This window comes from Nyctereutes procyonoides, unplaced genomic scaffold (genome assembly GCF_905146905.1).
Source record: "Nyctereutes procyonoides isolate TBG_1078 unplaced genomic scaffold, NYPRO_anot_genome, whole genome shotgun sequence".
In the NCBI taxonomy this organism is placed as follows: domain Eukaryota; kingdom Metazoa; phylum Chordata; class Mammalia; order Carnivora; family Canidae; genus Nyctereutes; species Nyctereutes procyonoides.
The window spans coordinates 59,134,878-59,161,866 of record NW_026575046.1 but is presented as its reverse complement, the minus strand read 5'-3'; the positions used below and the strand labels follow the sequence as shown (position 1 = coordinate 59,161,866).

Genomic DNA, 26,989 nt, shown 5'->3' with positions numbered 1-26,989 from the left:
GTGACAGCCGCCAGCCCCTGGCCCTCAGGACGGCCCTCCTGTGCCGTGTCTAGGCTGGCCGGTGCAGGTGCAAGAAGGCCACTCCGCCCGGCAGACTGTGCAGGGAGAAATGTGTGAGGCCGAGGACCACCAGGCTCGGGGGAAGGGGCTGAAGGGGCCCCAGGAAGATGCTGCAGGGACATGAGGATGGGCAGAGGCACCCCGTTCCTCCTCTGCCACCCTGCCCTGTCCAGGACTGCCCCCCTGGCCTCGGCCCACCGTCCACTTCCAGGGCCCACAGCCATTGCTCAGCTTCTCCGAGGCACGGTGTCCTCCCCCGGGAGGTGGCCTGCCCGCCACTGCGAGGGGCAGCGATCTAGTGCCCCTGAGAGTCTGTGCCGGCCGGCACCCCGCCAGGGCTTCAGGAACACAGCAGCTCACCTGTCGCCAAGTGGCATGAAGGGCTGCCAACCCACGGGAGGCCCCTGTCCCCTCTGGGTCCTGAGCCGAGCCGCCTCCTCTGCCTATGGGGGCGGGAGGGCGTGGAGCGAGCTGTCTTCTCCCTCCCAGCCCGAGGCTTGCAGAGGTTCATCCTTAGACCCGGGCGGCATCTCAGTCTCCTCTTCTTCTCCCTTGCAGTTACCCCGGGGGTCCTAATGCCCCCGCAGGCATGGGCATCCCTCCGCACACCAGGCCGCCCGCTGACTTCACTCAGCCCGCGGCGGCGGCTGCTGCCGCTGCAGTGGCAGCAGCGGCGGCCACAGCCACGGCCACGGCCACGGCCACCGTGGCAGCCTTGCAGGAGACGCAGAACAAGGACATAAACCAGTACGGACCGGTAAGGGCCCCACTAGTCCTGGTCCAGCCTTGCCCACCCAGCAGAGTCGGGGTGTTGGTGCCATGTGTGCTGGAAGAGCTGATGGTGTCGGGGTGCGTTTGGGTTTCCTCGGAGACATGTGGACGGGTGTGTGTCAGGACGTGGGTGTGTCGGCGTGGTTGGGTGTGGCAGGGGGAGGCCGTTTGGGTGCTTGTGTTTGCTCTGCGTGGGTTTCTGGCTCGTGTGTCTGCGAATGGGGAGAGAGGTTCTTTATCGTCCTCCGGACACCTGCTCCCCAAGGAGCGGACTCCGTGCCTAAAATGCCTGGTCGTCAGTCTGTCCCCATAATGGCCTCTGAAGACCATGTGGTCCTAGTCAGCCCATGTGGATTGAGCCCAGGTCCCATTCCTGCTCCCCTGGCCTTCAGAGGGAGTGGTGGGTGGGCTGTGAGGAGACGGGGTCCCCCGCAGGAATGCAGGACAGGACACAGGCGGTGGGGATTGCAGGGTGGAGATGGCAGGGCAGGTGGGCAGAGGTGGGAGCCGGGACTGCCTCAGACTGTGGATGGAGGGCGCGTCTCCGCTGGCCGAGGGCGCGGCCAGGGCTTCCAGGCCAGGGGCTCCTGCCTCCATCCTCATCCCCCCTCCATCCTCCCATGCCCCTCCCCACCCCTGCACCATCTTCCCCATTCCCTGCCTGCCTCCCTGGAAATGCTGCCTGCTTTCTGGAGTGACTGCACCCCACCCCGAACACCCCTTGGGCTGCATCTTTCCTGTGCGGCCTGCAGAGGGCGGTGGTGAGCCTGAGAGGCCAGACAGCCCTGGGGCCTGGTCACCAGCTGCAACCACACAGGAAAGCGCCCCCCAACCTGGAGAGGCCCCCCGCCCCCACCCTTCCTTCCCTGCACTTTCAATGCATGTGGCATTTTATTCTTTTTTTTTTCTTCTTCTCCCGTTGAAGGTCTGTTCCTCTTTCCAGATGGGTCCCACCCAGGCGTATAACAGCCAATTCATGAACCAGCCCGGGCCGCGGGGGCCTGCCTCCATGGGGGGCAGCATGAACCCCGCAAGCATGGCGGCTGGCATGACACCCTCGGGGATGAGCGGCCCTCCCATGGGCATGAACCAGCCCCGGCCGCCCGGCATCAGCCCCTTTGGCACGCACGGGCAGCGGATGCCCCAGCAGACCTACCCGGGCCCCCGGCCCCAGTCCCTTCCCATTCAAAGCATAAAGAGGCCATACCCGGGAGAGGTGAGTGTGACAGCAGGCAGGTCGTGGCCAGGGTGGGAGGCAGGGGGGACCCAGGGCTGGAAAACACAGGGGCTAGGGGCAGGACCTCAGAAAGGGCATGAACGACCTGCACAAAACCTGGACCAAAAGGCCGAGTCTTAGGACTGAGGAGCCAGGCTCCTGGCTTGCAGACCAGCTCCGCCATTTCCCAGCTGGAAGTTGTTGATCAAGTCGTGTCCCCTTCTGGAGTCTTGGTTTTTCATTTGTGAAGGACAGTGCGGATCCCGCCCACCTCCTAGGGCTGGTTGGGAGATCGGAATGTGGGGCCGGCGCAGGCGGTGGCAGCTGCGGTCTGTCCAGGCACGGACACTAGCCGGGTGACATTGCTAAGGAGCGAAACCTCCCTCCTTGGGTCCGCATTCCTCACCTCCACACGAGGGCTTCTCACTTGCAAGCGTGAGAGAGGAGACGACACCCTGCGAGTATCTAAAGGCTGTGCACGTTGGAGAAGTGATTGGAAGGCAGACAGCGTGCTCGCTAGGGCTCTTCTCCATCAACTGTCAGCTGCTCTGTCGGGAGGAACACTGCCTAATTGGCTGCCCAGCCAGCTCAGCCAAGGGAAAGGTGGAGTTGGAAGGAAGCAAAACCCACACCTGTCCTCTGGGACCCAGGGCTTGAGCAAGGAAGATAAGGCCTAAGCAGGAGCCCAGGAGGCAGCGATGCACAGTGAGGTATACAGAATTCAGTGTGAGGTCAGAGAAGGAGGACTTCCTGGAGGGGGCGTCACAGGGCCCTCAGTGAGCAATGGGAAGACAAGTTGGTAGCAGGTGGCCTTGCACAGGGACCCTGGAATCCTGGCCCAGTATGCGCTCCCCAGGAAGCCTGCCTTGATTCCCGACCTAGGCAAAGCTCCTTGCTGAGAAGTTTCCCCCACGGCTCTCTGCTTGCCACCCGTGTTCAGACCAGCTCCCCCCAACCACCCCTACCCATTCTCCTGCCCCACTTGCCTCAGAACTGTGGCCTTCAGCTTGGGTTTGCAGTGGGTTTAGAGACCGAAGCTTAAGTTCCCCGAAGGTTGATGTGATTCCCTCAGCATTCACCCTAGCTCAGGCTCGGCCATTGTTGGAGGTGCCCTGAATCCACGAGGGGAGAAGTCAGGGACCTCCTCAAACAGCCAGGGGCCTGGCTCAAGCCCAGACACTCCTGGGTGGGCACTGGTTCAGGGAGGCACCTGCCAGAGGACAGTGGCCATCAAGTTCCTGGCTGTCCTTGCAAGGGGGCGACTGTGCTCAAGCTCCTGGCCCCACACAGCACCCCCATGAGTTCTGGGCCATCTCTCGGCCCCCCTGTGCCCAAACTCGCTGCTGGCTGGGCTAGAGATGCATCTGCTGGCTGGGCTAGAGATGCATGCCCAGCCTCGGGGCTGCCAGCACCTAAGGAGGCGATCCCAGGAATGGAAAAGCAGGAAAGTTCCCAGTCATTGCTCCAATGTCCACCTGCATTGCACACCAGAGGCCTTCAATTATTTCTACTAAGTCAGCCTCCTGGCATCCCGGCCTGCGTGGCCTGACCCTGCGTGGGAAGGTGGGCCTCACCACGCAATGGCATGCTCCTAGGATCTCTGAACCGTCGAACGTTGGGGCGGGTGTCAGGTTGCCTGGTCCCACACAGGACGCCTCTACTGTCATCTGATGGGCAGGCCCAGCCTCCCCCTGCACGCCCCCAGCCATGTGATGGGAACCACACTGTCACGCAGACCAGCCGCCGTATCAGCACAGGCAGAGTTCTTTGGCACTGACTCGGACACCGCCCCTCCTCTGCCGCTTACCTCTGGACTCTTCTTTCCTTTGTTGACCAAGTATTTAGGGAGGGCCTGCTCTTCTCCAGATGCTGCGATACAGGCGGGACCTCTGAGCCCAGAGGCAAGAGAGACAGTTTAAATAGATAAGGAGTTTCAACAGACCTGGAGAAGAAACCACTGACCTCGCAGGATGTCATGCACGGCCTGTCTGGAGTGGCAGTGGCCCTAAGGGTCACCTAATCTACAGAGGGGGAGGACAGCTGCGGGGTGGACATCAGCATGTCGCGTGTCACCTTGGAGATCTCCAAGGACAGTGGTTCTGCCCTTCCCTCGAGCCGTCTCCCCTCCTCTCTCAGTTGCCTGTCTTGAGAGGGGGGTTGTCTGGAACCTCCACAAGCCTGCTTCTCCCGACTTCTACAGGCAGGGCCCACAAATGAATTATCAGTGTGTTCCGTCCAGTGCGGGGTATGAGGACAGGGTCTCTCCTGTTCAGCCTCAGAATGCAGGGGTTGAGGGGATCACCTTTTTGGAAGCACATCCGGTTGTCTGATTCCCCTGCCACGTACCACACGCTAGGAGAGACCCAAGGGGGCTTTAGAATCGAGCCCCCTCACAATGGCATAAGTGAGAGGCTCTGAAAGGGCCTTCAGTTTGGGGGGGGCAGGGTGCTTGGGGGAAGACAGCTTCGTGGGGAGGTGGCCCTGGAGCCAGACGGACAGAACATAGTGTCCCTGGATTTCAAGGGTAGCAAGGAGCTCGGGCATCATCTGGTTCAGCCTCTCCTCTCTGGGTGGAGGAGACATTTTTGTTGGGGCAAAACAGAAAGGGACAAAGTAAAGGGGCCAGGGCAGTGCTGGCATAGCTTGGCCCCGCCATACTGACGCCCTTTGTTCTCTCCTCTGCCGCCGCAGCCCAACTATGGAAACCAGCAATACGGACCAAACAGCCAGTTCCCCACCCAGCCAGGCCAGTACCCCACCCCCAACCCTCCACGGCCGCTTACCTCTCCCAACTACCCCGGGCAAAGGATGCCCAGCCAGCCGAGCACCGGGCAATACCCACCCCCCACGGTCAACATGGGGCAGTATTACAAGGTGAGTCCTCCCCCCCACCCCCCCAGGCCCCTTCCTTCCTCACCATCTCATCTCCCCACCTCCCACCCGTGTCATCCTGGCCCTGTGTGTCCCTGAAGCCACTGGGGCGGGATGGGGGGGGCAGGCAGAGATCCCCAGATGTGTCTTCCTGTGCTCTGGGCCACACACGCAGTGGCCAAATGTCAGACTGGCTTCTTCTCCTGGTTCCTGTTCTCGTAGGGCTCGGACGAGGGTTTTCTCCTCACCTTTTCCTATTTGCAGCAGACATCAGATAATCATAAAAGAAGCACTTTTTTTTTTTTTTTTAGAAGTACATTTTTTAAGGGAAAAGCATCCCCCTGGGTATATTAATACTACCTTCTCACCCTTTTTTTCCTAATGCACACAGGCATCAATGTGTTAAATAGTTATTAAAGTTATCATTTTGAATTTATTTCTTTCACTGGGTATGAAATCACAAGTGTGTTACTTATTGCTACAGGGTCTCCATGGTTTTCGCTTTTTGAAGGGCGCCTAACATTCTGTGGATGGAAACCACACCTTATTTTATTGTTGCCTTTCTGTCGGACGGTCTGGGGTCTGGGTTTTTCTGATTCTTCACTTTCGAAGTAACACCATGCTCAATGTTTTGGGGCACATAGCTTTTTTCTTTTTTCATCTATTTATTTATTTATTTATTTATTTATTTATATTTTTACGTGGCTTTTTTCTTCTTTGCAATTATCATAAAGTTCATTCTCGGGAGTGCAGGCTACCGGGAAAGACTTTACATTTATTTGCCAAGGAACGACTGCCTGCTGCTTCTCCAACTCTAACACCCTGGGTGTTTTTATCTTGCAAACTCTTGCTGTATCACTAGCTATGGGCAGAGAGAGAGATGAACTGTGATCCCCGGAGGGGGTGGGGGGACCTGCACCGCCCGGGTCCCGCTCCACACTGCAGCACTGAACGGGCCTCATCAGCATCCCCTGCACCGTCCTCCTGGCCAGTTTTCACATCAGGAGAGAAAGCAGGCTCCGGCTACACTTTTCTGCCTTCCAGGTTCATAGCATTGTTTCTCTTGCTTTAACAGCCAGAGCAATTTAATGGACAAAACAACACCTTCTCGGGAAGCAGCTACAGTAACTACAGCCAAGGGAACGTCAATAGGGTACGCTCCAGCCCTCATCTCAGTGCTAACCACCACCACACACACACACACACCCCTACCACCCCCCCCCCCACCCCCCCACCCCCGTGCTTGTGTGCCTAAGGGGCCTGGCTGTTCCCACCTCGGCCTGCGGGTGGGGGCGTGCTCCCCCCGGTCGCTCTGGAGCGCAGCAGTGCCCAGACAGAATGTGCAAGTCCAGGCAGCTGGGCCAGGGCTGCAGAAGGCAAGGAGGGCTCCTAGGGAGCCAGCTGCCTGGGATGCTGCAGGCCCAGCTCCGCCTGAGAACCCCACTGGGCTGGGGGTGGAGCGTGTGGCCCAGAGTCCTCATGTAGACAGCTGGAGACCTGGGTTTCACCCCATCTCTCCTTTCCTCCCGGGTTTATATTAGATCAGCCTCCATCACGCCGAGTCTATGTCCTCACTCGCAGGGGGGCGGGGAGCCTCTCCCCTGCCTGACCTACAGATGCGTAGCAGCACTGGGTCCCAGGTGAAGGGTGAGGAGGCCCTTCCTAGGCCTACCTGTCATCCGAAGCGGGCAGAGACCTGAGCGCTGGCTGCACTAGAGGGATTTCCCCGGGAGGACTGGCTGTCCTCCCCTGGGGGAGCAGAGACCATAGCCCTGGGCCTGCCGGGTGGGTGGGGTGTGCGTCCACAACGGCAGTCCCTCTTATCACTGTGACCCTATAACCTATGTATCGTTTCTCTTTCCCTCCAGCCTCCCAGGCCAGTTCCTGTGGCAAATTACCCCCACTCACCTGTTCCAGGGAACCCCACGCCCCCCATGACCCCTGGGAGCAGCATCCCCCCATACCTGTCCCCCAGCCAAGACGTTAAACCACCCTTCCCACCTGATATCAAGCCAAATATGAGCGCTCTGCCGCCACCCCCAGGTGAGCACCCTACCTCGTCCCTCGGTCTGGCCAGCTCCACCTAGGGCCCTGCAGTGGGTCAGGTGCCAGGGGGCTTGGAAGTTGGACTGCCTGTGGGGGCTGGGCATGCAGAAAGGGCAGGAGTGCTGGCAAGCACATATGCCCCACCCAGAAGGGAAATTTGGGGTGGAGCCAGGCTGCCAAAGGCCTGAACCGCTGGTGGCTCGGAGCAAAAGCAGCTCCCAGCTGTGGTGAGGGGCTGGGCAGAGGAGCCCAGGGCTTCCAGTCCAGGGCATAAGAGGGGAAGTAAAGGCAAGATAGGTGGGACATGGGATGCAGAGATGGTCGGGATGGGGTTGGGTGGGCAGACAGAAGCAGCAGGCTCCCTGGTGTTCACACAGGCAAATAGTCCAGCTTCTGGGGCGCTGTTACACACGCCTGTGTGGTCCCATGAGCATGCAGCTAAGTGTGTGCTGTCGGTGAGCAGGCTCTGTCCATGGCCCCAGAGCCCAGGCCTCTGTGTGCCCTTGGTGGCCGCAGGCATGTGGCTCATCCTGCTTCTTCCCCGCCCAGCCAACCACAACGACGAGCTGCGGCTCACGTTCCCAGTGCGGGATGGCGTGGTGCTGGAGCCTTTCCGCCTCGAGCACAACTTGGCCGTCAGCAACCACGTCTTTCACCTGCGGCCCACGGTCCACCAGACGCTGATGTGGAGGTGAGTGTCACGGTGGGGGCACAGGCCCAAGCTGGGCAGACGAGGCCTCTGGTGGTGACCTTCCTGGCAGCAGGCGCTGCCCTAACAGGTAGTAAGTAGCAGTGTCTGCCTGCCGCCTTCGCCTGTTCAGCCTCATTGGCGGGGCCCTGCTCTGTGCAAGGTTTGGGGGATGTCCTGGGAAACCTGCGGGCAGCCCTTGGCAGGTAGAGCAGCCCGAGGGCAGGGAGCAGCCTTTGCTCATTGTAGTCCTGAGAGAGTGGTCAGGGATGACCTCCCAGAGGAAACAGTGACTAGCTCAGACCCAAAGGCCAGTAAGGCCCTAGTCCAGTCCTGAGCCCCTTGAACGTGACTTGTGGTGGCTAGTGCAGAAGTGGAGAGGGAGGTGGCTGGGCTGGGCAGGACTAGCAAGCCCTGCAGGTTGCCGGGGTCTGGCTGCTGAGCCGGGCAGCTGCTCAGACATCTGGACACACCAGAGTACGGGGGGTGGAGGCCCCTGGCTGCACCAGGCCCTGTGTTCTCTGCCTTCCGTACCTGACCTCCCTTGATCTTGTCCATGGGCAATGCTTTTCCCTTTAACAGTGAGGCCAGAGAAGTCGATTAGCTTGGGAGGAGTACTCACAGCAAGAGCTGGTGGGACTCAGGCCCAGTACTCTTGGATGCCAGAACCCATGGGTGGCTCCGCCCTTGGTCCTTCCTCTTCAGGCAGGACTCACACTGCCCAGCCACACCTGTGACCGGGGTATCTCAGCCACCCGATGAGACCCGAAGGGCACAAGATGAGTCTGTACCGGGCACATGCAGATTACTCAATGCCTTGACCACACCGAGCTGGCTTCCATGGGGGCTGCAGATAGAGCTGGGGTGGGTGGAAGGGCACGGAAGCTCAGGTGCTCAGGCAGGAGGGTGCAGAGACCCCTGTGCAGAGGCCCTGCTCACCCATCCCTCCTTACCCAAGTGCCCTCGCCCAGGGGGGGCGTCCCATGGCCCTGGCCTGCTTGCTGTCCACACGTACGTGGTCACCGCTGGGTTCGCGAGGATATCCTTCCGTGCTGTGTCCTTGGCGCCCACCTGGGCAGGGAACCGAACCAGACACGGCCCTGGCCTGGGTGCTTCTCCCAACCCGGGTCTGGGGTGGACGTCATCAGCTTCCCAGCTGGTCTTGTCACATTAGCGTCTGTCCTTTTGTCCTTCTGTCTCTGTCCTGGGGGAGCAGGAGTCCCCCTTACAGGGAGGGGTCTGGAGGAGGCTAGCAGAGCTGTGGGGTGTGGCTGGAGTGACCCCCACTCCAGTGGGGGGAGTGTGGGGGAGTTTGGGTTGTTGGGATGCGTTTTGGCCAGGGACGCGGGCAGGAGGGACGTCCAGGGAGACAGTGGTGAGGGGAGGCGTGCTGACTGGCCAGGCGCCACGGAGGCCGCGCAGAGCCCCCTGAGCCTCCCCCTCTGCCCCTTAGGTCTGATCTGGAGCTGCAATTCAAGTGCTACCACCACGAGGACCGGCAGATGAACACCAACTGGCCGGCCTCGGTCCAGGTCAGCGTCAACGCCACGCCCCTCACCATCGAGCGCGGTGACAACAAGACCTCCCACAAGCCCCTGCACCTCAAGCACGTCTGCCAGCCGGGCCGCAACACCATCCAGATCACCGTCACGGCCTGCTGCTGTGTGAGTGTGCGGGCCGGGCTGAGGGCCGGGCGTGGGGAGCCCGGGCGCCCCTCTGGACCGCAGCCTTGTCCCTGGGGCTCTGTCCCCGTCGCCATAGCCGCTGAAGTGACCTTCCAGAAACAGGCCTCCACGAACGTGCAGCAGTCCCACCCCCGGGCTGGGGGATAACCTCCAGAGCTCTGGCCGTAGACTTGGCCTTTTCAGCCTTAGACCACAGCCCCCACAGGTCCACGCACCTGCCTCCACGTCCTCCTGGACACCGTCTCCCTGTGCCCACCACCATCTTCCACTGGGGGCTTCACTCACCAGAAATTTTTATATTCTGGTCACCCTTTTACCCAGACCCAACTCCATCAAGTCTGGAGTTAACTTTCTCCTCTCTCTACCCAACCCTGCTGTCTTAGAATCGTGTGTGTATATGGGTCCCTCCGATCTGGGGCCTGCTCTGGGACCACATCTGAGCCACCCACCTATCCCTTAGAGATCAGGGCCTGGCACACAGGGCTTGCTCAGGGCCCTATGTGGGAGTAGATTGCCTGCCTGGCTCCCCAGCCCTCTGTGGGGAACATGGGAGAAGAAAAACCGCTGATCCTGCCCTTACCGAGCATAAGGCACCACGGCTACCTAGAGACGGGAGTCCCAGGGTGGGGAATGATGTCAGAACAAAGAGCCTGTTGGGGCTCCTGGGGGTGTACAATCCTGGAAGGCTTCCTAGAGGAGTGAAGACAGGGACCACACCCTCTGGCAGGAAGGGTGGAGGACACACGGTGGGGAGCTGTGCTGGGCAAGGTTAGGAAGCGAGGCCAGCTCCCGTCCTGATGCTGGGTGTCCCATAGCCTCACCCCAGGGGTGTTTCAGTGTCAGCCCAGAGCCCAGGCAGCTGTCCCACGTGGCGACCCCAGGACACATCATGGGCCCTGTCCTGTGCTTGGCCTTCAGGGACCTTCGGGCACACATGGTGGGCCATGGCGGGGCCGTGGGGCGGGGGCTGATCGCACACTCTTTCCCGGCAGTCCCACCTCTTCGTGCTGCAGCTGGTCCACCGGCCCTCCGTACGCTCCGTGCTGCAAGGCCTCCTCAAGAAGCGCCTCCTGCCTGCAGAGCACTGTATCACAAAGAGTGAGTGTGGGGGCGCAGGGAGGGAGCCCCAGCCCTGGCCGCAGCTGGGTTGTTCTTCGTCCACCTGGGACCCACCTTTGGCTCTGTGCACAAACCCAGGGCCCAAGTGTTCCTTGGCACCGGTCCCCACCCCCGGTTTCTGTCCCTCCTGGAGCCGAGGGGATGACCAGACGAGCGTGGTCTGTGAGACCTGCCTAGGTGGGAGAGGCTGGCTCCCAGCACGGGGTGTGAGGCAGATTAAAACGAACCACCGTGGTATGGACAGGCCAGGCTAGCTTCCTGGAGGAGGCGATCACCTAGAGGATCACTTCTAGGAGCTGCACAGAGGGGATCTGCCCCAGGAGAGAGGCCCAGGGGTGGATTCCCGACTGGCCTTCCCACCTCAGCAGCTCATGGCTAAACTGGAACAGGGGCTTGGCTCAGAGTCCACTCTTGGAGGGAACATGCAGGTGGTGGGCGAGGGACACTACGCAGGTGCACAGCTGCTCCTCCCTTTGTGCTGCCTCACATTGCCTCTTGAGCCCTCGGCTCCCGCCGGGCACCTGTCCCTCCCCATCTCTGCCTTTGCAGAGGAAAGTGCAAAAGCACCTGAGGGGCTCTCCACTGACCCAGAAAATCAGGGGGAAGCGCCAGCCCGGGCTTCTGCAAGTGCTGTAGAAAGTGCCCCTTCCCAGTGAGGGCAGGGCCCGGGCCACCGACTTGGAAGCTGACACGGTGACCTCTAGGGACACGTGCATCCCGCACCTCACACATGGGGGTCCAGCTGCTCTCCTTACTCCCGGGGCTGCCCAGTGTCCTCGGGACGGTGGAGAAGCAGAAGCAGCATGTGGGTGAGCCGCAGCTGGGAGGACCGCGGGTGTGGGAGGGCCCTAGTGCTCCGCATCCACCCCCGCCTCCCACCCCACAGTCAAGCGGAATTTCAGCAGTGTGGCTGCCTCATCGGGCAACACGACCCTCAATGGGGAGGACGGCGTGGAGCAGACGGCCATTAAGGTGTCCCTGAAGTGCCCCATAACGTTCCGACGTATCCAGCTGCCTGCCCGAGGCCATGACTGCAAGCACGTCCAGGTGAGTGGTCCCAGCAGGTGCGGATCCAGGGGTGCTGGATGGCTGGTGTCCAGCGGGGATGGCAAGGGGCAGGCACAGGGGCCGAGGGGCCGGGCTCTGACCCCCAGAGCATGCCATGGCCAGCAGCAGCTCATCATGTCCCCTCATCGTCAATGAATCCTTTGTCCTTGGAGCATCTTCTCCGTACGCCCCAGCCTGGGTTCCCAGGCAGCCCACAGAACCAATGTAGACCGCCCCCATCCTGCCAGATGTCAGTGGCTGGAAGTCCGGCCACAGCTGGTTTGGAGTCTGAGAGTAGGGGTATGTGTACCCGACCTCTGCTGTGTCCTGGGACCTTGCCCCAAGCAGGTGCTGGGAAGTGGCCAGGGAATGAGTGACCGTCACGGTCTGGGTTGCTCCAGGAGAGCAGTGTGCAAATGTGGGTCACTTCGGTGGGTGGAGTTCCTGGGCAGGGGCGATTCAGGAAGGAATCCCAGGAGACGGGAAGGAAGGCTTCCCTGTGGAGGCGGGTGTGGGGACCAGGCCAGGCAAACGCTCAGCCACCGGGGTGCTTCGTGATAGGGCAGGAGCCTCCCTCTGGGAGAGCCGTGTGGGTACAAAGACTCTGGGCTCCCTGGTTGTCTGACACACGTTGACGAAGTGGCCTGGATGTGTTCTCGGGGTTAGGGCAGGGCTGACGGGGAGGCTGGAGTCCATGCTGCCACGGCCTTAGGGAGACAGGCCCTTGTATGTCGGGGCCCGTGACGGGCACTGTTGGGCCAGCCAGAAAGCCTCCTCAGAGGACACAGGTGAGGGCCACGGGGCACACGGAAGGTATGAGGAGCAACACGTGCAGGGACTCGGCGTGGCTGGTTGGCCACGGGAGCAGCAGAGAGGCCACATGATGGCCACGCATGACACCCCAGCCCCAGTCTCTCCGACCCCGCTGGGAGAGCTTCCTAAGGGTCCCAGAGGCAGCGACACTTGCATCTCTGCATCTTCTCACCTGCGTGTCTGTCTGCCTGTCTCCTGGCCTCTGCAGTGCTTTGACCTGGAGTCGTACCTGCAGCTGAATTGCGAGAGAGGGACCTGGAGGTGTCCTGTGTGCAAGTGAGTCACACCCACCCTGGCGGGAGCTTCCCCACCTAGCCTCTGGGGGGTCCAGCCACCCGCCCCTGCCCTGAAAGCCCAACGGAGAACCCAGACCTTGCAGAGGAGCTTGGACACAGGGGCTGTCACCCAGCTGTCATGAGCCAGCCTTCTGTCACTCCTGCAGGAGGAACCAGCAGCAGAGGCAGAGGACCCTATGGGGAGGGCTGGGTTGTGCTTCTAGTCTCTAGGGTCCAAGAGCAAAGGCCAAGCACTGCCCCCCTTTTTTTTTTCCAGTAAAACCGCTCTGCTTGAGGGCCTGGAGGTGGATCAGTACATGTGGGGCATCCTGAACGCCATCCAACAGTAAGTGCACCCCTCCCGCCACCCAGTGAGGAAAATGTGGGGACGGGGTAGTGGACATGGGGATGCACCCCCAGGCTGGCAGAGCTGTCACTCTGTGACTCTACCTGGGGGCCAATGAACTTTCCAGAAAGGACCAGACCCAGCCAGAGCAAGACAGTGCCCTGGACAGCTGCTCCCTGGGTGGGAGGCCTCGGGGCCAGCTGCCCGGTGCCCGGCTACGTGCTCTTCCTCACCTTAGTCTCCCTGTCAAAATTCCTGATACCTCTGTCCTATGCAGAGCGTGGCAAGAATGGGGACGGGGGCCCTGGGCAGGGACACCTCAGTGTCTGTCTGAGTGGAGGCTCTCATGTCCCGGGACCTCAGTGCTGCCCCCTTACTCCCCCCAGCTCCGAGTTTGAAGAGGTCACCATCGACCCCACGTGCAGCTGGCGGCCAGTCCCCATCAAGTCAGACCTGCACATTAAAGATGACCCGGATGGCATCCCCTCCAAGCGGTTCAAGACCATGAGTCCCAGCCAGATGATCATGCCCAACGTCATGGAAATGATCGCAGCCCTGGGCCCCGGCCCGTCCCCCTACCCACTCCCGCCTCCACCGGGGGGCACCAGCTCCAACGACTACAGCAACCAAGGTGGGTGATGCTGGACAAGGAGGGAGACGGGAGGCCCAGCACGGGCCCAGGGTGGTGCAGGGTGGGTCGTGGTAACACTCACCCCCCAAAATACAACCCGTGTCACTGGACTTGGGGGTACACTGGCCCATTCAGCACCCTCCTCCTCTCCTTTGCTACCGGGTTCCATCCAGACCTGTGGGTCAGCACCCAGCTGGGAAGGCCTGGTGAGGAGCTGCCCCGTGAGCCAACCTCCTGCCTCTCCCACCGTGCCCTGCCCACCTCTTTGAGCACCAGGAGCCAGCTCCTTGACTTCCTTGGAGTGTGCTTGGCTGGGGCCACTAACGGAGAAGTCGCACTTAGAGTTCTTGATCCTTCCCCCCTCCCTCCCACGTTTCTCTGTGACATCTATATTGTCGCTGTCTCTGCAACACTGTCATCCTTCTAGCACAGTCTTTGGGCACCGAGGTCACCATCGCTGCCTCTCATGCTCCCTATTGCTCCCGTACTGCCCTGGGTTCCTAAAAGTCCCCAGCCCCCTTCAACACAGCGGATGGCAGCGCCTCCCAGGAGCCGGATGATTAGAGGCCCAGCGGGGTTAACCCATAGAGCGGGGTCCCACAGTATGCAGAGGGCCCCAGGTTTCCCTCATGCAGCTCCTCTGATTCCTTGCTCCGGCCGTGTGGCGTGGGGAGCCGTGGCAGGGAAGCCAGATGGCTGACGTCTAATGGCGTCATCTCTAGTCTGATGCATCTTTCTTTGCAGACTTAGCAGATCCCAACGTCCCAGCATGGGCTGGGGTCTTCCCACTGACGAGGTGCAACCACGTAGGGGCAGTGGGGAGACAGGTCCTGGGGAGGGCTCAGACTTGAGCCTCGCGCTCCCCTCCCCTGCCGCCGCCCTCAGGAGCCTGGCTCACCCTTTGCTCAAACCCTGCACCCCCTCATAACTCTAAAGTGGCTCCTTGGTGCCAGGCCCCGCCAGGGGCTGCACCGCCGCCCTGTTGTACAGGCTGGAGGTCTGAGGCCGACTCCAGGGCAAGACCTAGATCTTAATGTCTACACCGCCCCCCACCCCGCCCTGCCATGGCCGTCTTTCCCTCTGGGTGACGCTGCCCCGCTGCCGTTTTGTCCCCTCCCCAGGCAACAACTACCAGGGCCATGGCAACTTTGACTTCCCCCATGGAAACCCTGGCGGGACGTCCATGAATGACTTCATGCACGGGCCGCCGCAGCTCTCCCACCCTCCGGATATGCCCAACAACATGGCCGCCCTCGAGAAACCCCTCAGTCACCCCATGCAGGAAACTGTGAGTACCTCTTCCCCGGCCTGACCCCCAACCCCACCCCGTCCCCTCCGCCCCCATCCTCTGTGTGGGGCTGATGGGAGCAGAGGGCTCCCCGAGGACCTTGCCGGTGTTCGCCTGGTTCCCTCCTGGGCAAAGGGGGAGGACTGAGAACTGGGTCTGGGGGCTCAGGGGGAGGGAGAGGCCTGACCCAGGCTGGGTCTCACGGCCCATGGGCATCCTCAGACTTGGCTGTTTTCACACAGGACACTGGATTCTCAGGTGGGGGGAGCTGCAGGCTCCCATCTGCACATGCTGCATGTGCACAGGCCCACCTCCCACGTGCACCCCGCACCCCCCGCAGCCCCTCTCTCTGACTTACACTCTCCTGCTGGCTTTCTGGAGCCCCAGCCATCTAGGATTTTGTCTCAGACCCAGGCCCTTGCTCCCCAGGGCTCTGAATTTTTAGGGTACCCCTACCTCTTGCTGGCAATTCTGCATAGCCTGAGAATATTCACTTCTCGTCCCATGTCACAGTGTGACACACACACACCCCCGTGGTAGGAGACCCAGCCATCCGCCCCGGGGCCTCATCTCGTGAGCACTGCACAGTTTCCTTCAACTTAGCAGATATTTCCGGGGCCTGTGCTCCAGGCCAGCCCGTGTACCCACTGTGAGCAGCACGGACACAGCCCTTGCTTGTGTCAATGGAGCAGAAGTTCTGGTGGGGCTCGGATGGAGGGAGTTGGGGTTTGGGGAGACCTGAGGCCTGACTTGAACCCTGTGTGTCCCCGGTGTCTCCCCTGAGGAGGACGGAGCAGTCCCGGAGGGCCGGGCAGGGTGGGCCAGCCTACCCAGAGCACGAGGCTCCAGGCCCTCCCATTTCCACCATGCGGCCTGGGAGGAGGGCCTCTGGGTTGTGTTGTGGTCCGCACGGAGTTGGCTCTGCCCGTAGCCGACGTGTGGGCCAGAGCAGGAGTGACTGTTAACTGGAAGGCTTCTGGGTGGGGGGCGGTGTAGCGACTTCCCTGTGGAACCCCGGAATGCCACGCCACACAGAGCCACCGTGGGGGCTCCAGACACAGTTTTACAAGTTGCTTTCTGACTTCTGGGGGCCTCTCTCCTAGCTCCCCCTTTCTCAGCATTCCTGGCCCAGGAGCCACCCAGATCACACCCCTCACACATCACACACCCTGGCTCACGGTTCTCAGCTCCAGCAAATGGCAACAGGATTCCACGTCCTTCTGGGTCCAACAGGACTTCCCCTTGCCTTCTTAGCCCTGCCACCTGGGGTCTGGTCTTTGTAGAGGGACCTAAGCACCACCACCCCTTTTTTTTTTTTTAGATCGATCTATCTATCTGTCTGTCTGTCTGTCTATCCATTCGAGAGGGAAAGACACAGGCAGAGGGCAAAGCAGGCTCCCTGCAGTGGACCCGATGTGGGGCTTGATGCCAGGACCCCCGGGACCACACCCTGAGCCAAAGGCAGATGCTCAACCACTGAGCCACCCAGGCGTCCCGGGACCAAAGCCCTTGAGCTGACTTCACAGAACCCCCAGGAGGCTCCCCAGTTAGGCACTGTCCTCCCCCATTTCTGGGCTTTCGCTAGATGGCAGCTGGACCCAGAAGGACAGCTGTGCGTGAGGGGTGGTGCAGTCACAGATAAGCTGCCCTACAGCAGAGCAGCCTGGCCCTGGCTGAGCAACCCCCCACCCCCCAGGAAGGATGCCCCCACGTGCAGGCACTGCCGCAAAGGCTCCAGTCAGGTGTGGGTTTGCCAAAGGACTCTCTCTTGCAGGCGAGGTGGCAGGTTGGCAGGTGTACCTGCAGGCCTCATAGAGCACCTGGCCCATTGAGGGGCCCTGGGACTAGATTCTAGCAAGTTGTCAGGGCCGAGCAAGTTGTCAGGGCCGAGGGGGACAGCTGTGTCAGCAGATCCGGGAGCCCACCGTCCTGGGCTCGGCTACTCTGGGAGGGTGGGGCCACTCCCTGTCCCCCAGAATGGGCACAGTGGGGAAACCACAGGCATAGGTGTGGGGCCATTCTTCCTACCTCTGTGCGTCCGTCTTACGTCGTGCACATCCCCCACACAGTCCCACATGCAGTCAGGTCTCAGGAGGGGCGGGGGCCGCCGCAAGGCCTGGAACTAGTCAGATTGAGCACCCCAAGGCCTGGGAGCGTCTTCAGCAGGAACAGGAAGAGGAACTAGGGTCTGGAGATGAAGCTGCTGCCTCCAAACCCACAAAGGGAGACAAAATGTCTGTGTGGCCTGGAAGATGGGGCGGGTGGGAAGGTACGAGAGACCTGGGAGACCTCTGCTCACCAGGGCCTGGCTAGCCGGTCTCCCCTTGACTAGAACAGTGCGAGTGGGGCTGGGGGGCCTGTCGGGGTGCTGGCTGGGGGGCAAGGGTATGGGCTTGTGCTCCCAGATCTGAGCTCGGGCGGGAGGCTGCTTGGGGCAGCGCACAGACCCGCAGGGAGGTGTAAATGTCACCCACCGCGTGGCCCCCTGCCCAGCTACAGCCCCAGGGTTTCCGTGCATCTAGTTTATCTGTCCAGGAAGTGCTACCTGCCCCAGAGCCAGCAAGCACCGCCCCCAACCCGGCCAACCCCCGGGTGACCCCTCATGCCAGGGCGGGGATGGACGGGCCTGCCTTCCTCGACCCCCGGCCCCCGGCCCCCGGGGATTCGGCTTGTTGCCGCCTGGGTGGATGCCCAACAGGAAGGCTCTGGCAATGCGGCGAAGCCCCTGTTCTGCCCCTCTGACTCGGCTCCATTTGCACCCCACCCCAGGCGGCCGGGGCTTGTCCCGATATGCCAGCCGCCGCTGCCGCCTGGGGCCCCCGGAGGCCCCTCCGTGTCCAGCGTCGCCCACGAGCGGCCCGCGGGGGGGCGAGCGTCCCGAGCTGCACGCCTGCCCGTGTTGTCTGTCCGTGTCTGCTCCCCGCTGCCCTGGCCCCGGGGCCTGCACCACGCCGCCAGCAGCACCCTCCCGCCTCCCGCTCCCTGGAAACATGCCCATTTCGCTTCTCCATCCTGCCCTTGCTGTTCGTTGTGGTGCCGGGGTCCGGGTGCAGAGGCGGAGGGCTGGCGGGGCCCGGCCCCACTCTGCCCGCCCGCGTCCCAGCCCCTGGCCGCCCCCTCCCGGGCCCGCGGGGCCTCCCTCTCCACAGCCCACCGTGCCCAGCAGTTTTGGGGGAGGACTTTTTGTTTGTTTGTTTCTCTGCAAAGCAACAGCAACAACAAGCATCGAGCTTCGTGAGGGGGTGGCTTTGTTTTGGGGGTTTGTTATTTTTCTGGTTTTTGTTTGGTTTTCATTTCTCCAGGCATCTCGTCGCTGTACCTCGTCACCTCACATTTCTTCTCTCCTGCTCTCTCCTCCTCCACAGATGCCACACGCTGGCAGTTCTGACCAGCCCCATCCCTCCATACAACAAGGTTTGCACGTCCCACACCCCAGCAGCCAGTCAGGGCCTCCATTACATCACAGTGGGGCTCCTCCTCCTCCTTCCCAGCCTCCCCGGCAACCGCCACAGGCCGCTCCCAGCAACCATCCACACAGTGACCTGACCTTTAACCCCTCCTCAGCCTTAGAGGGTCAGGCCGGAGCGCAGGGAGCATCCGACATGCCGGAGCCTTCGCTGGATGTAAGTTGGGGTCACCGCCGGCCTTGGCCTGGGGCGAGGCCTGGTGCCGGGACCTGCCCGAGAGCAGGGGTGGGTGTCGAGGGCTCAAGGCCCAGGGTGGAGGGGGTGGGTGGGTGGTGGGTGCCTAGCCAGCCTGCCTCCCCTGGCTCCAGGACCAGGGAACCCCGCAACGGGGAAGCCTCCCCGAGGGTCCCAGTGTCCTTTCCCTGACCTTGCCGGCGCCTGCCCTCTGGTCCCCTCCGACACAGTCCTGCACCTTCCCCCGTCCCCCCAGGCCCTCACAGAGTCCCCCCCACCCTGGGGCAGGGTTCTGGAGGAAGCACAGGGAGGCCCCTGCCCTTCTTCTGACCCCACCCCCCGCCCCCCAACATCAAGCTTTGCCATCTCAGCGTCTGCCACACTCTGGCCTGAGGCAGGGGAGGGGCTGGAGTCACAGGGTCCTTCTGTCTGTCTCGCTGCTGTATGTCTGTCCAGTTTCCAGTCTGTGCGTTGTCCATGTCCTGTGCTTCTGCTTGCTCCATCGCTCACTCTGAGAAAGGCCCCCGTGTGGGTCGTGCCAGGGTTACCGGGGCAGCAGCGGGTGATGGAGATTCAGGGGTGTGTCCCCCCCACCCCGACCCCGGGGACCTGAATGTGGTCTGGAAAGCGGGCTGGGAGGAGGCCCTGTGTGACGGGGGGGGGGGGGGGGGGGGGCGTGCAGCTGGCTAGGGTTGGCCAGGAAGGGAGGCGGCACTTGTCCCTGCCGCCCCACGCCCCTCGGCTGTCAATTCCCAGAGCCGAGGCCTGCTCATCGTCACGCCCCAGCCCCACCGTCCCCCCTCAACCGGGCGGTGTCCGTCTTTCTGGTGAATGGGGTTTATTCAGTGGTGCGGCCATCTGGGATTCTCACCTGGCTCTGCTCCCCAGACCAGGCCAGTGGGAGTGCTTTCGGGTGCACGAGGATCCTCCGTGTGACAAAAACACCTCGGGGGCCTCGCAGCGGAGGGCAAGACGGCATGTAGCCGGGGCCCAGGGGCCACAGGGGAGGATCCTGCCGTGTGGCCCTCCAGTCATAGGCTCACCAGGGAGCAGTGAGCTCTTGAGGGGAGGTCCAGGGTGGCGAGAGCCACAACCACCCGGCCTCACGTGCAAAGCCACGTGATTTCCACTGGGAGGCCCGTGGGACACCCCCCCACTTCCTCTTGGCAGGGTCTTGGGGCCAGAGAAACACTGAGATCAAGAGAAAGCCCCTTGACCTGCCATGAGCCTTCCCAGCTGGTGGGCCAAGGGTCCCCCTCTCCCACGCTGCAAGTAAGCACAGGGGTGCCTCAGACTAGCACAGTGGCCTGGGTGCCTTTGAGGACAGCCGGCATGGTTAGTGTCCCCTGTGCGGCCAGGACCCCGGGAAGCAGGTAGAGGGCACGTGCCCCCGCAGTCCTCACCCTGGGCCACCCCAGCCCCTCAGCTGACACCTCATCTGGGCTTCTGTACTTCTTTTCCAGCTCCTTCCAGAACTCACAAATCCCGATGAGCTCCTCTCGTACCTGGATCCCCCTGACCTGCCGAGCAATAGTAACGATGACCTCCTGTCTCTCTTTGAGAACAACTGAAACCCACCCCTCCACTGGGGCCATCCCTCCCCACTCTGCCTCCTTCCCCGTCTGCCCCACACACACTTTGCCACTGGGAGCCCATGCCCTCCGACCGCCCCTGCTGCGGCCTTCTCAGAGTGGAGGGGCGGGAGGGTGCAGGGTGAAGGCGCTGTGGGTCTGGTGCCCGTGCCCAGAGCAGAGGCCCTGAAGACGCCCCTCGCGGTGGGGAACCGGCCTGGCGAGAGATTCAGGGGCGCACGCGGACGAAGGCTTCCCGGTCCCTCTGTGTGTGCTGATTCCAAACGACCCTCCAGTGCCCCCTGAGGTTCTTCCGGTTTCTAGACTGTAACCCTGCCTCCCTGCTTCCCGGCCCAGAGCCTCCTTCAAGTGACTGTGAGCCTGAGAGAGGGGCACCCCGAGACCCAGGCAGGCCCCCCGAGCCTTGGAGGAACAGTGACGGTTGGCGGCAGTGAGAGCAGCCCAGCCACCACCACCACCACCACCCACAGAAAAGCACAAACCTCTGGGAAAGAGAACTCTCTCGGGGGGCAAGGTCAGCGCTTTGACCCCTGACTTCTAAGCCAAGAGACCCTGTCAACGCGCTCTCTCAGAAAGCAGACAAACAGGACAAGACGCTGTGTTTGAGAGAGGGTGTGCCATTCGGCTTGGGGCTGGTGGGGAAGAGGGTCAGGGCCCCCTTGGGGCCAGGACGGCGCAGCGGGCCCCACGATCCCTGGACACCGGCCTCAGGGCGGGGGGCAGCGGGCCGAGTGAGCAGAGAGCGCGCCCTGGGAATCCTCGTGCCCCCCCTGCGGGGGGCAGGGACCAGGGGGGCCAAGAGGACGGGCGACTCCTGTCACTCCCAGCTGCCCCGGCTTGTCACGACGAATCGGCTCCGCGGTCATCTAAGGGAAGGGCCAGGTGGACTTGGATGGCGAGCAACCCATTTCTCTCCATGCGTCCCGTGTCCTTCCTCCTGCCCCCACCCACTGCTCCCAGACTGTTAGGGGACACCCGCACCCCTGGGCCCCGTTCTCCTTCGCTCACCCTGACGGCCGGGGGCGCGCCAGCAGAGAGGCGAGGGGGTGGGGGGTGCGGGCAGCAGGAACCCCGGGGCGCCCGCGGGTGTCTCGTGGGCCCCTGTGCCGCAGAATATGCCAGAATGTGCTCACCAGCCTCACGTGGTGTCTCTGCTGCCCCCGGCTGTGCCCCCCTCCCGCCCCCACCCCATCCCTCTGCCCTGCAAAGCTGCCCACACTCCTGCTCGCTCGAGCAGAAGCAGCCTCTGGTTTCCCTCCACTGCTTCGCTCCATCCGGCTTCCTGCTCTTGGAGTCTCCCGGGTAGCTTGTTCGGCGTCCGTTTTGTTTGGGGGGGGTCCTCTGTGCCCCCGCCCCACCCCCACCCCCACCTAAGCCGCATGGCCTGTGATGCTGCTGGGCCCGCGGGTCACTTGGGTCACGTCTGTGAATTCGTTGCGCCCCTCCCTGCTGCTGCCTGGGGCCCCCCGCTTCCCATCCACTGTCCCATTGTCCCACGTTCTCCATCTGCCCGTCCACCCCCTGCAGCGGGTGGTCCCCAGCACTCCCCTGGATCTGACCTGCGCGGTGGCCCCAGCTGTTGGTTTCCAGGCGCTGTACCAGACAGCCGGCGCGAGGTTTTCTGTAGGAAAGCTGCCATGGTCCCCGGCCCTTCTTTCCTTTGTCCCGTTGTCGAGGTTTTTTCAAACAGCGTGGTGTTCAGTATGCAAATCGATTATTTTAAGAATTGCTTTTGTAAATATCTTTGTGAATATTTTAGTATCGTCTTTGATAATATTCAACATTTTCACGACCTGGTTATAGCCTTTGCTGGTGTTTTTAAAATACCTTGACTCAACGACAAAGACCGAGTCCTTTTTTTTAAAAAACAACAAACAAAAACAAAAAAGCAACCAGGGCTATTTGTACAGATGAAGGGACAAAGTGCGTGGGTGGCTGTACCGTGAGTTCGATCAGGCCGCCCACCATTCAGAGCCATCCCCGGTCGGCTGGTGGGGACTAGACGATGCCAGGTAGCACGTGGCCGTCCTTGCCCGGTGGCTGAGAGCCCTGGCAGGTGGCCACACTCCGCGTTAGGCCATCTGGGAATGTTCAGACTTACAAATGCCTTCCTTAGAAGTTCCTGCTTCCTGCTGTGCTACTTTTTCCCAGAAAGGCCTAGGGGTCCATTCTGGTTCTTACCGGGTGTCCCCACTCTGCTCACCGACCTATCCACAGCTTTCTTTCTAGTCCAGAGGGTCGATCTGCTCCCCACAGCCCAGGCTCTGGGCACCTCCCTCGACCATCTCCGCGGAAGCCAGGGCTTGGTACCAGAGGCAGGTTTCCTGGGGCCCCTCCCAAGCGAACCTCCACCAGCAAGCTGGGCAAAGAGCTTTCCTGAACCGTGGTGCCTGAAGCCCGTGCTCTGGGGACGTACACTCCCAGGCTGGTCTCGGAGCCAGGCCAGGGGTTGAGGGAAGCAGACAGGTGTCCGGGGGCTGGTGACACAAGCCCCGGCGGGTGACAGATTCAGGTGGCCGCAGCCTCCCCAAGCTGGGGGCGGTCCTGAACTCTGGGGAGATGCTTCCCTCATCCTTTTGGACGACTACTTGGAGCCATAAGTAACCTCAGCAAAAACGAGGCCTCATCAAGCCACTTCTCCATGACGAGCATCCACCCGGGCCGTAGACACGTTTCTGCTGCCACTCCACGAGACGGACAGGGCGCCAGCGGGCAGGCGGGGGGGCCCGAGTACAGGCAATCACCCCCATCTTCTTGGTTCGAAGCTTTACCCGTGTATCATGTTTCCCTGTAGCCATTTTATTTTTTAAGAAACTTCTAATACTTTCTCCCTCACGGAAGCCCGAAACACCCCCCACCCCAGAGAGCTACACGTCTGCTCCCTCGACCTGACCATCTAGACAGGATGATGTCAGCAGCAGCGACTCAAGGGACGTGTGTACATATGTAAATGAGAAATAGAGACACGTTAACAGATGCATTCATTTCCCTTGGAATGTGTATTGTTTTTATTTTACGGAACAAAACAAAACAAAAACAAAAAAAAAGGCTTGGAACTCCATCTTGACGTGGAAAAACTAGATCCTGTTTGTTAGCGTTTGTGAGGTCTCTCTTCACACATTTGTCTCATGTAATATACTCTGACCCTGTGTGGAAAGGAATTTTTGTTCTGTTTTGTTTTTATTTTACCTACATGTACTATTTAGCTTCAGTGTACTAGTCTGCCACCTGTGTATTTTTAGGGTGCTATGGAAATAATGAAAAGAAACGGGGATTTCAGAAGAAAATTGTAACCAAATTCATACTTTGTATAATTTTTTGATATCATGATTGCAGGTGATTCACACGTACACACATAAACACACCCACAGTGCAGCCTGAAGTAACTCCCACAGAAGCCGTCATCGTCTTTGTACATCTATGTACAATGCAATCATTTCATACTTTAAAACTGGTCAGAAAACTAATTGTGATTTCTAGTCTTGCAAAGCTGTATGTAGTTAGATGATGTGACAACCTCTAATATTTATCTAATAAATATGTATTCAGATGAAACCTGTATATTAGGTGTTCATGTGGTTATTTTGTATTTAAAGATCAAATTATTTGACTATTGCTAGACATTTCTATACTCTGTTGTAACACTGAGGTATCTCATTTGCCCATGTTAATTGTTTTCTAAATAAATTGACAAAAAACGAAGGTTTGGCGAATTAGCTATTTTGTGAATTTTAAGGAGTGGTTTGGGTGTTTGTTGCTGCTTCTAAACCACCACCCCTGCCTAATCCCCCGGCAAAAAGACCCCCCCCAAAAAAAGAAAAAAAAAAAAACAGAAAGCAAGCCAGCGGTCAGGTGGTTTGGTGGTGAACTGGAGAAGCCCCTCCCTTGGGGGGCCCTGGAGGAGGCCCTGGCACCTGGAGTTGGGATCATGCTCAGAATCCAGAGCACCTTTGGGTGGGACCCCCCGTCTGCTATAGACCCCACTCCTGGCAGTGGGACCATTGGGGTCTCAGGGAGGATGTGCAGTGCTGGCCGGGCCCTGAGAGCAAGCCCCTTGTGGGTTTTCTGGGTTTATGGAGCAGGAACCTATTCATCCCAAACCCCAGAGGGGCTGTGCTTTAGGTGGGTGTCTGTAGCCACGGCCCCCACCTAGGCCACTGTCTTTTTTTTTTTAAAGACCTTTTCATTTATGTATTCATGGGAGACACAGAACCAAGGACACAGGCGGAGGGAGAAGCAGGCTCCCTCTGGGGAGCCCAGTGCAGGACTCGATCTCAAGACCCCAACTGCTGAGCCACCCAGGCGTCCCCCAGGCCACTGTCTCAACTATTCTTATAGCCTCAGCCCTGACACAAACTCCCTGCCATCCCTGTGTCTCCCACTGGAGTTTGGGGAAGTGAGTCTGATTCGCAGAGCCCAGCAGCAGGTCACGGCCCCCCTTCCACTCAGCTCCGGGCCTGGCCACAGGAACAGAACAGATAGGGCTGCCCAGCCTTCCCTCCACAAGGACTGGCTGAGGGTGAGTTCAAAGAAGGAAGTGGGGGCTGGTAGGCGCCCCAAAAATAGATCCCCTGGAGTGTGTCTGGAGTGGGTGCCGAAATGCAGAGCAGGAGAGTGTGCGGGCCTCCTAAGTGTGAGGGGGTGGGGGTGCCGTTCCAGCAGCTCCAGGACTGCCTCTAGGGAACTGGGTGCCTGGAAGTCCCCCGCCCATGGGGCTTCTGGGGGGGGGGAAGTTACATTAAAAGTGGAATCCTGGTCCCTGCTAAGCCAGCCTCAGGAGGGCAGGAGGCGTTTGCTGTGAGAGCCAACACCCCTCCTAGAGGAGTGACCTCCCGAGCCCCCATAGCGCAGAGGAACCCGTGAAATCCCCTGGGATGGTGAGGGGGAGCACTCCTCCAGGAAATGGATGAGAAGAAAGGAGAACACCAAGAGCAGTCTGTAGGGGGACGGGGCCAGGGTGGGGATGGATCGTGAAACTTTGGTTGCAGTTGTGTCTGTGTGTCTGCTGAATCATGATGTAAAATTAATTCTTACTTGTGGGTTGTGGTTGAAAACAAAAAGTCTGAATGCCATTGCCTTAAAGGCAGGAAGTGGGCAGGGGGTGGGGAGGGAGAGGCAGGCCTGAATGCTCCCCTAACTTTACATAAAAAGCAAACCAGCTAAATACAGGCCTGTGGCTTCCTGGGGACCTGCCCACCCCACCCCAGCAACTCCTCCCAGACGGGTCACTTCCTTCTCCGGGCCTAGAACGCGCAAAGTCCGTAAGGACAAGGGCCTGGCCCAGGGCTGCTTGGATGGCAGCCCCCACCCGGGGCCAGATATCACATCCTCCAGCTCAGGTGTCATGTTGAGTTTCTGGTCTTCACAACCCGCCCCGCGAAACCCCCCACCCCCACCCCCACCCCCGAATCCAGTGACTGTCCCTCCACATAGGACCACAGGGTGCTGTTGGGGAAAGTCACTTCGTCCCGCAGGTCAGTGAGGGTCTCTGGCCTCACTGAGACCTCAGGGCATAGTCTCCATGCCCCTCCCTGCCATCCACCCATGTCCCTTGTCCTGTCTTGTGCTCCAGCTTCTTGCTCAACCACCAAGCTCTAAGCAGGTTACCCAACCATCACCCAGATGTGTTCCCTGTCCCACAACCCTACCTCCGCCCTCCCTCAGCCTTATCTTCTTCTGTCCAGACCCAGAGGATGTGGTGTCCCTTCTGCAGTCAGAGCCAGCTCCTCCCCAGCCCCTGACACCACGACCTCCTTCTCTCATGGGAAGGGCTTCACCCCACCAGCCCACCCCCTTCCGGTACCTTCCCTGGGTCTGGGGCTTCGGGCCCTGGGATCGTGAGGCCTAACAGCCCGCTGCTCTTGGAGACTGGCTCCCAGCATTGCATTCAATGGTTGCCCTTCCTCCCTGAAACTCTTCTCTTGGATTCCAGGGCCACCCTGTCCACTGGGTCTTTAGTTCTCCTCGAATGCCCCTGATGGTGCCTTCTTTGTCATCTTGGTGGCTTCCTGTGGCAGCGAGTTCCTGTGGAGCTCCCTCCTGCATCTGGCACATGTGGCTCACACCCTCTGTTCACCAGTGAACTGCCCTCACCAGACAGGGACCTCCTTGCCTTGGAAGGTCACCCCCACCCCAACCCCTACACCCCTGCCAGGAACCCTGCAAACAAGGACCGAGTGCTCACAGCCCTCGCAGGACAACCTCTGTGCTGCTGTGTGGTCAGTGTTCCAGAGTCTTCCCTGTGGATCCGACTAGACCTTCCCCGAAGCCATGTGCTTGCTGGATCTTGTCCCCTTCCCTCTTCTGTCCCCCGGCCTCCCTAAGTGTCTCCTGTGACTGGTCCCTCTGTGAATCACAGGAATCTGAAGGCCTGGCTCAGGCTCTGCTCCACAGCAGCGGGTACTGGGAGCAGGCCTGGGAGCCAGCCTCTGAGGACAGGACGCTGCAGACAGTCACCCACCAGATGGGAACGGAGGGCCCATCGCTGGTGATAGCCCCAGCGCGGGACAGCCAGGATTGGCTGTGACTGCCACCTGTGGAGGGGGGCCGCATGCAGGGGAGGTGCACCAGCTGGGGCGGTGGCTCCGGCATGTGAGACGCAGGAGGAAAGGACAGGCCTTGAGACCATGGGATTGAGTGCCGATTGCTAAGAGCCGCTGGTTCACTGAGGAAAGGGAATTACAATCTCGGATCTCTTGCTCGGCGATTTAAAAAAGTTGTGAAAGTCCGAGGACAGCTCTGAAAGAAGGAAGCCTTGCAACACGCGTCTCCCACAGCAGGAGGGCTGACATGGTGTGGATCAGGGCCGGAGACCTCGAGAAGGCACTTAGCGCTCTGTCCCCTTCCCTCCTACACCAAGATCAGACCCCTAATAGGAACGGGGTGAGACCCCAGGACTTG

At 60.6% G+C, this 26,989-nt stretch overlaps 1 protein-coding gene across 7 annotated transcripts in view; it reads left to right on the top strand.

Moving 5' to 3' along the window:
- ZMIZ1 (zinc finger MIZ-type containing 1) overlaps positions 1–23,650 on the top strand; it is a 230,008-nt gene extending 206,358 nt beyond the window's left edge. For 5 of the 7 annotated variants that reach the window (XM_055325669.1, XM_055325668.1, XM_055325672.1 and 2 more), the window contains 15 exons: positions 619–817; positions 1,757–2,047; positions 4,739–4,921; positions 5,994–6,071; positions 6,787–6,961; positions 7,514–7,655; positions 9,106–9,316; positions 10,330–10,435; positions 11,343–11,503; positions 12,525–12,592; positions 12,869–12,937; positions 13,324–13,568; positions 14,690–14,856; positions 18,222–18,479; positions 19,961–23,650. In XM_055325669.1, the coding sequence (XP_055181644.1) occupies positions 619–817; positions 1,757–2,047; positions 4,739–4,921; positions 5,994–6,071; positions 6,787–6,961; positions 7,514–7,655; positions 9,106–9,316; positions 10,330–10,435; positions 11,343–11,503; positions 12,525–12,592; positions 12,869–12,937; positions 13,324–13,568; positions 14,690–14,856; positions 18,222–18,479; positions 19,961–20,068 (2,461 nt within the window). In that variant the 3' untranslated portion in view covers positions 20,069–23,650. The remainder of the gene's footprint in view (positions 1–618; positions 818–1,756; positions 2,048–4,738; positions 4,922–5,993; positions 6,072–6,786; positions 6,962–7,513; positions 7,656–9,105; positions 9,317–10,329; positions 10,436–11,342; positions 11,504–12,524; positions 12,593–12,868; positions 12,938–13,323; positions 13,569–14,689; positions 14,857–18,221; positions 18,480–19,960) is intronic. The other 2 variants (XM_055325671.1, XM_055325667.1) reach the window with 1 other exon arrangement.
- Positions 23,651–26,989: the final 3,339 nt, after the last annotated feature.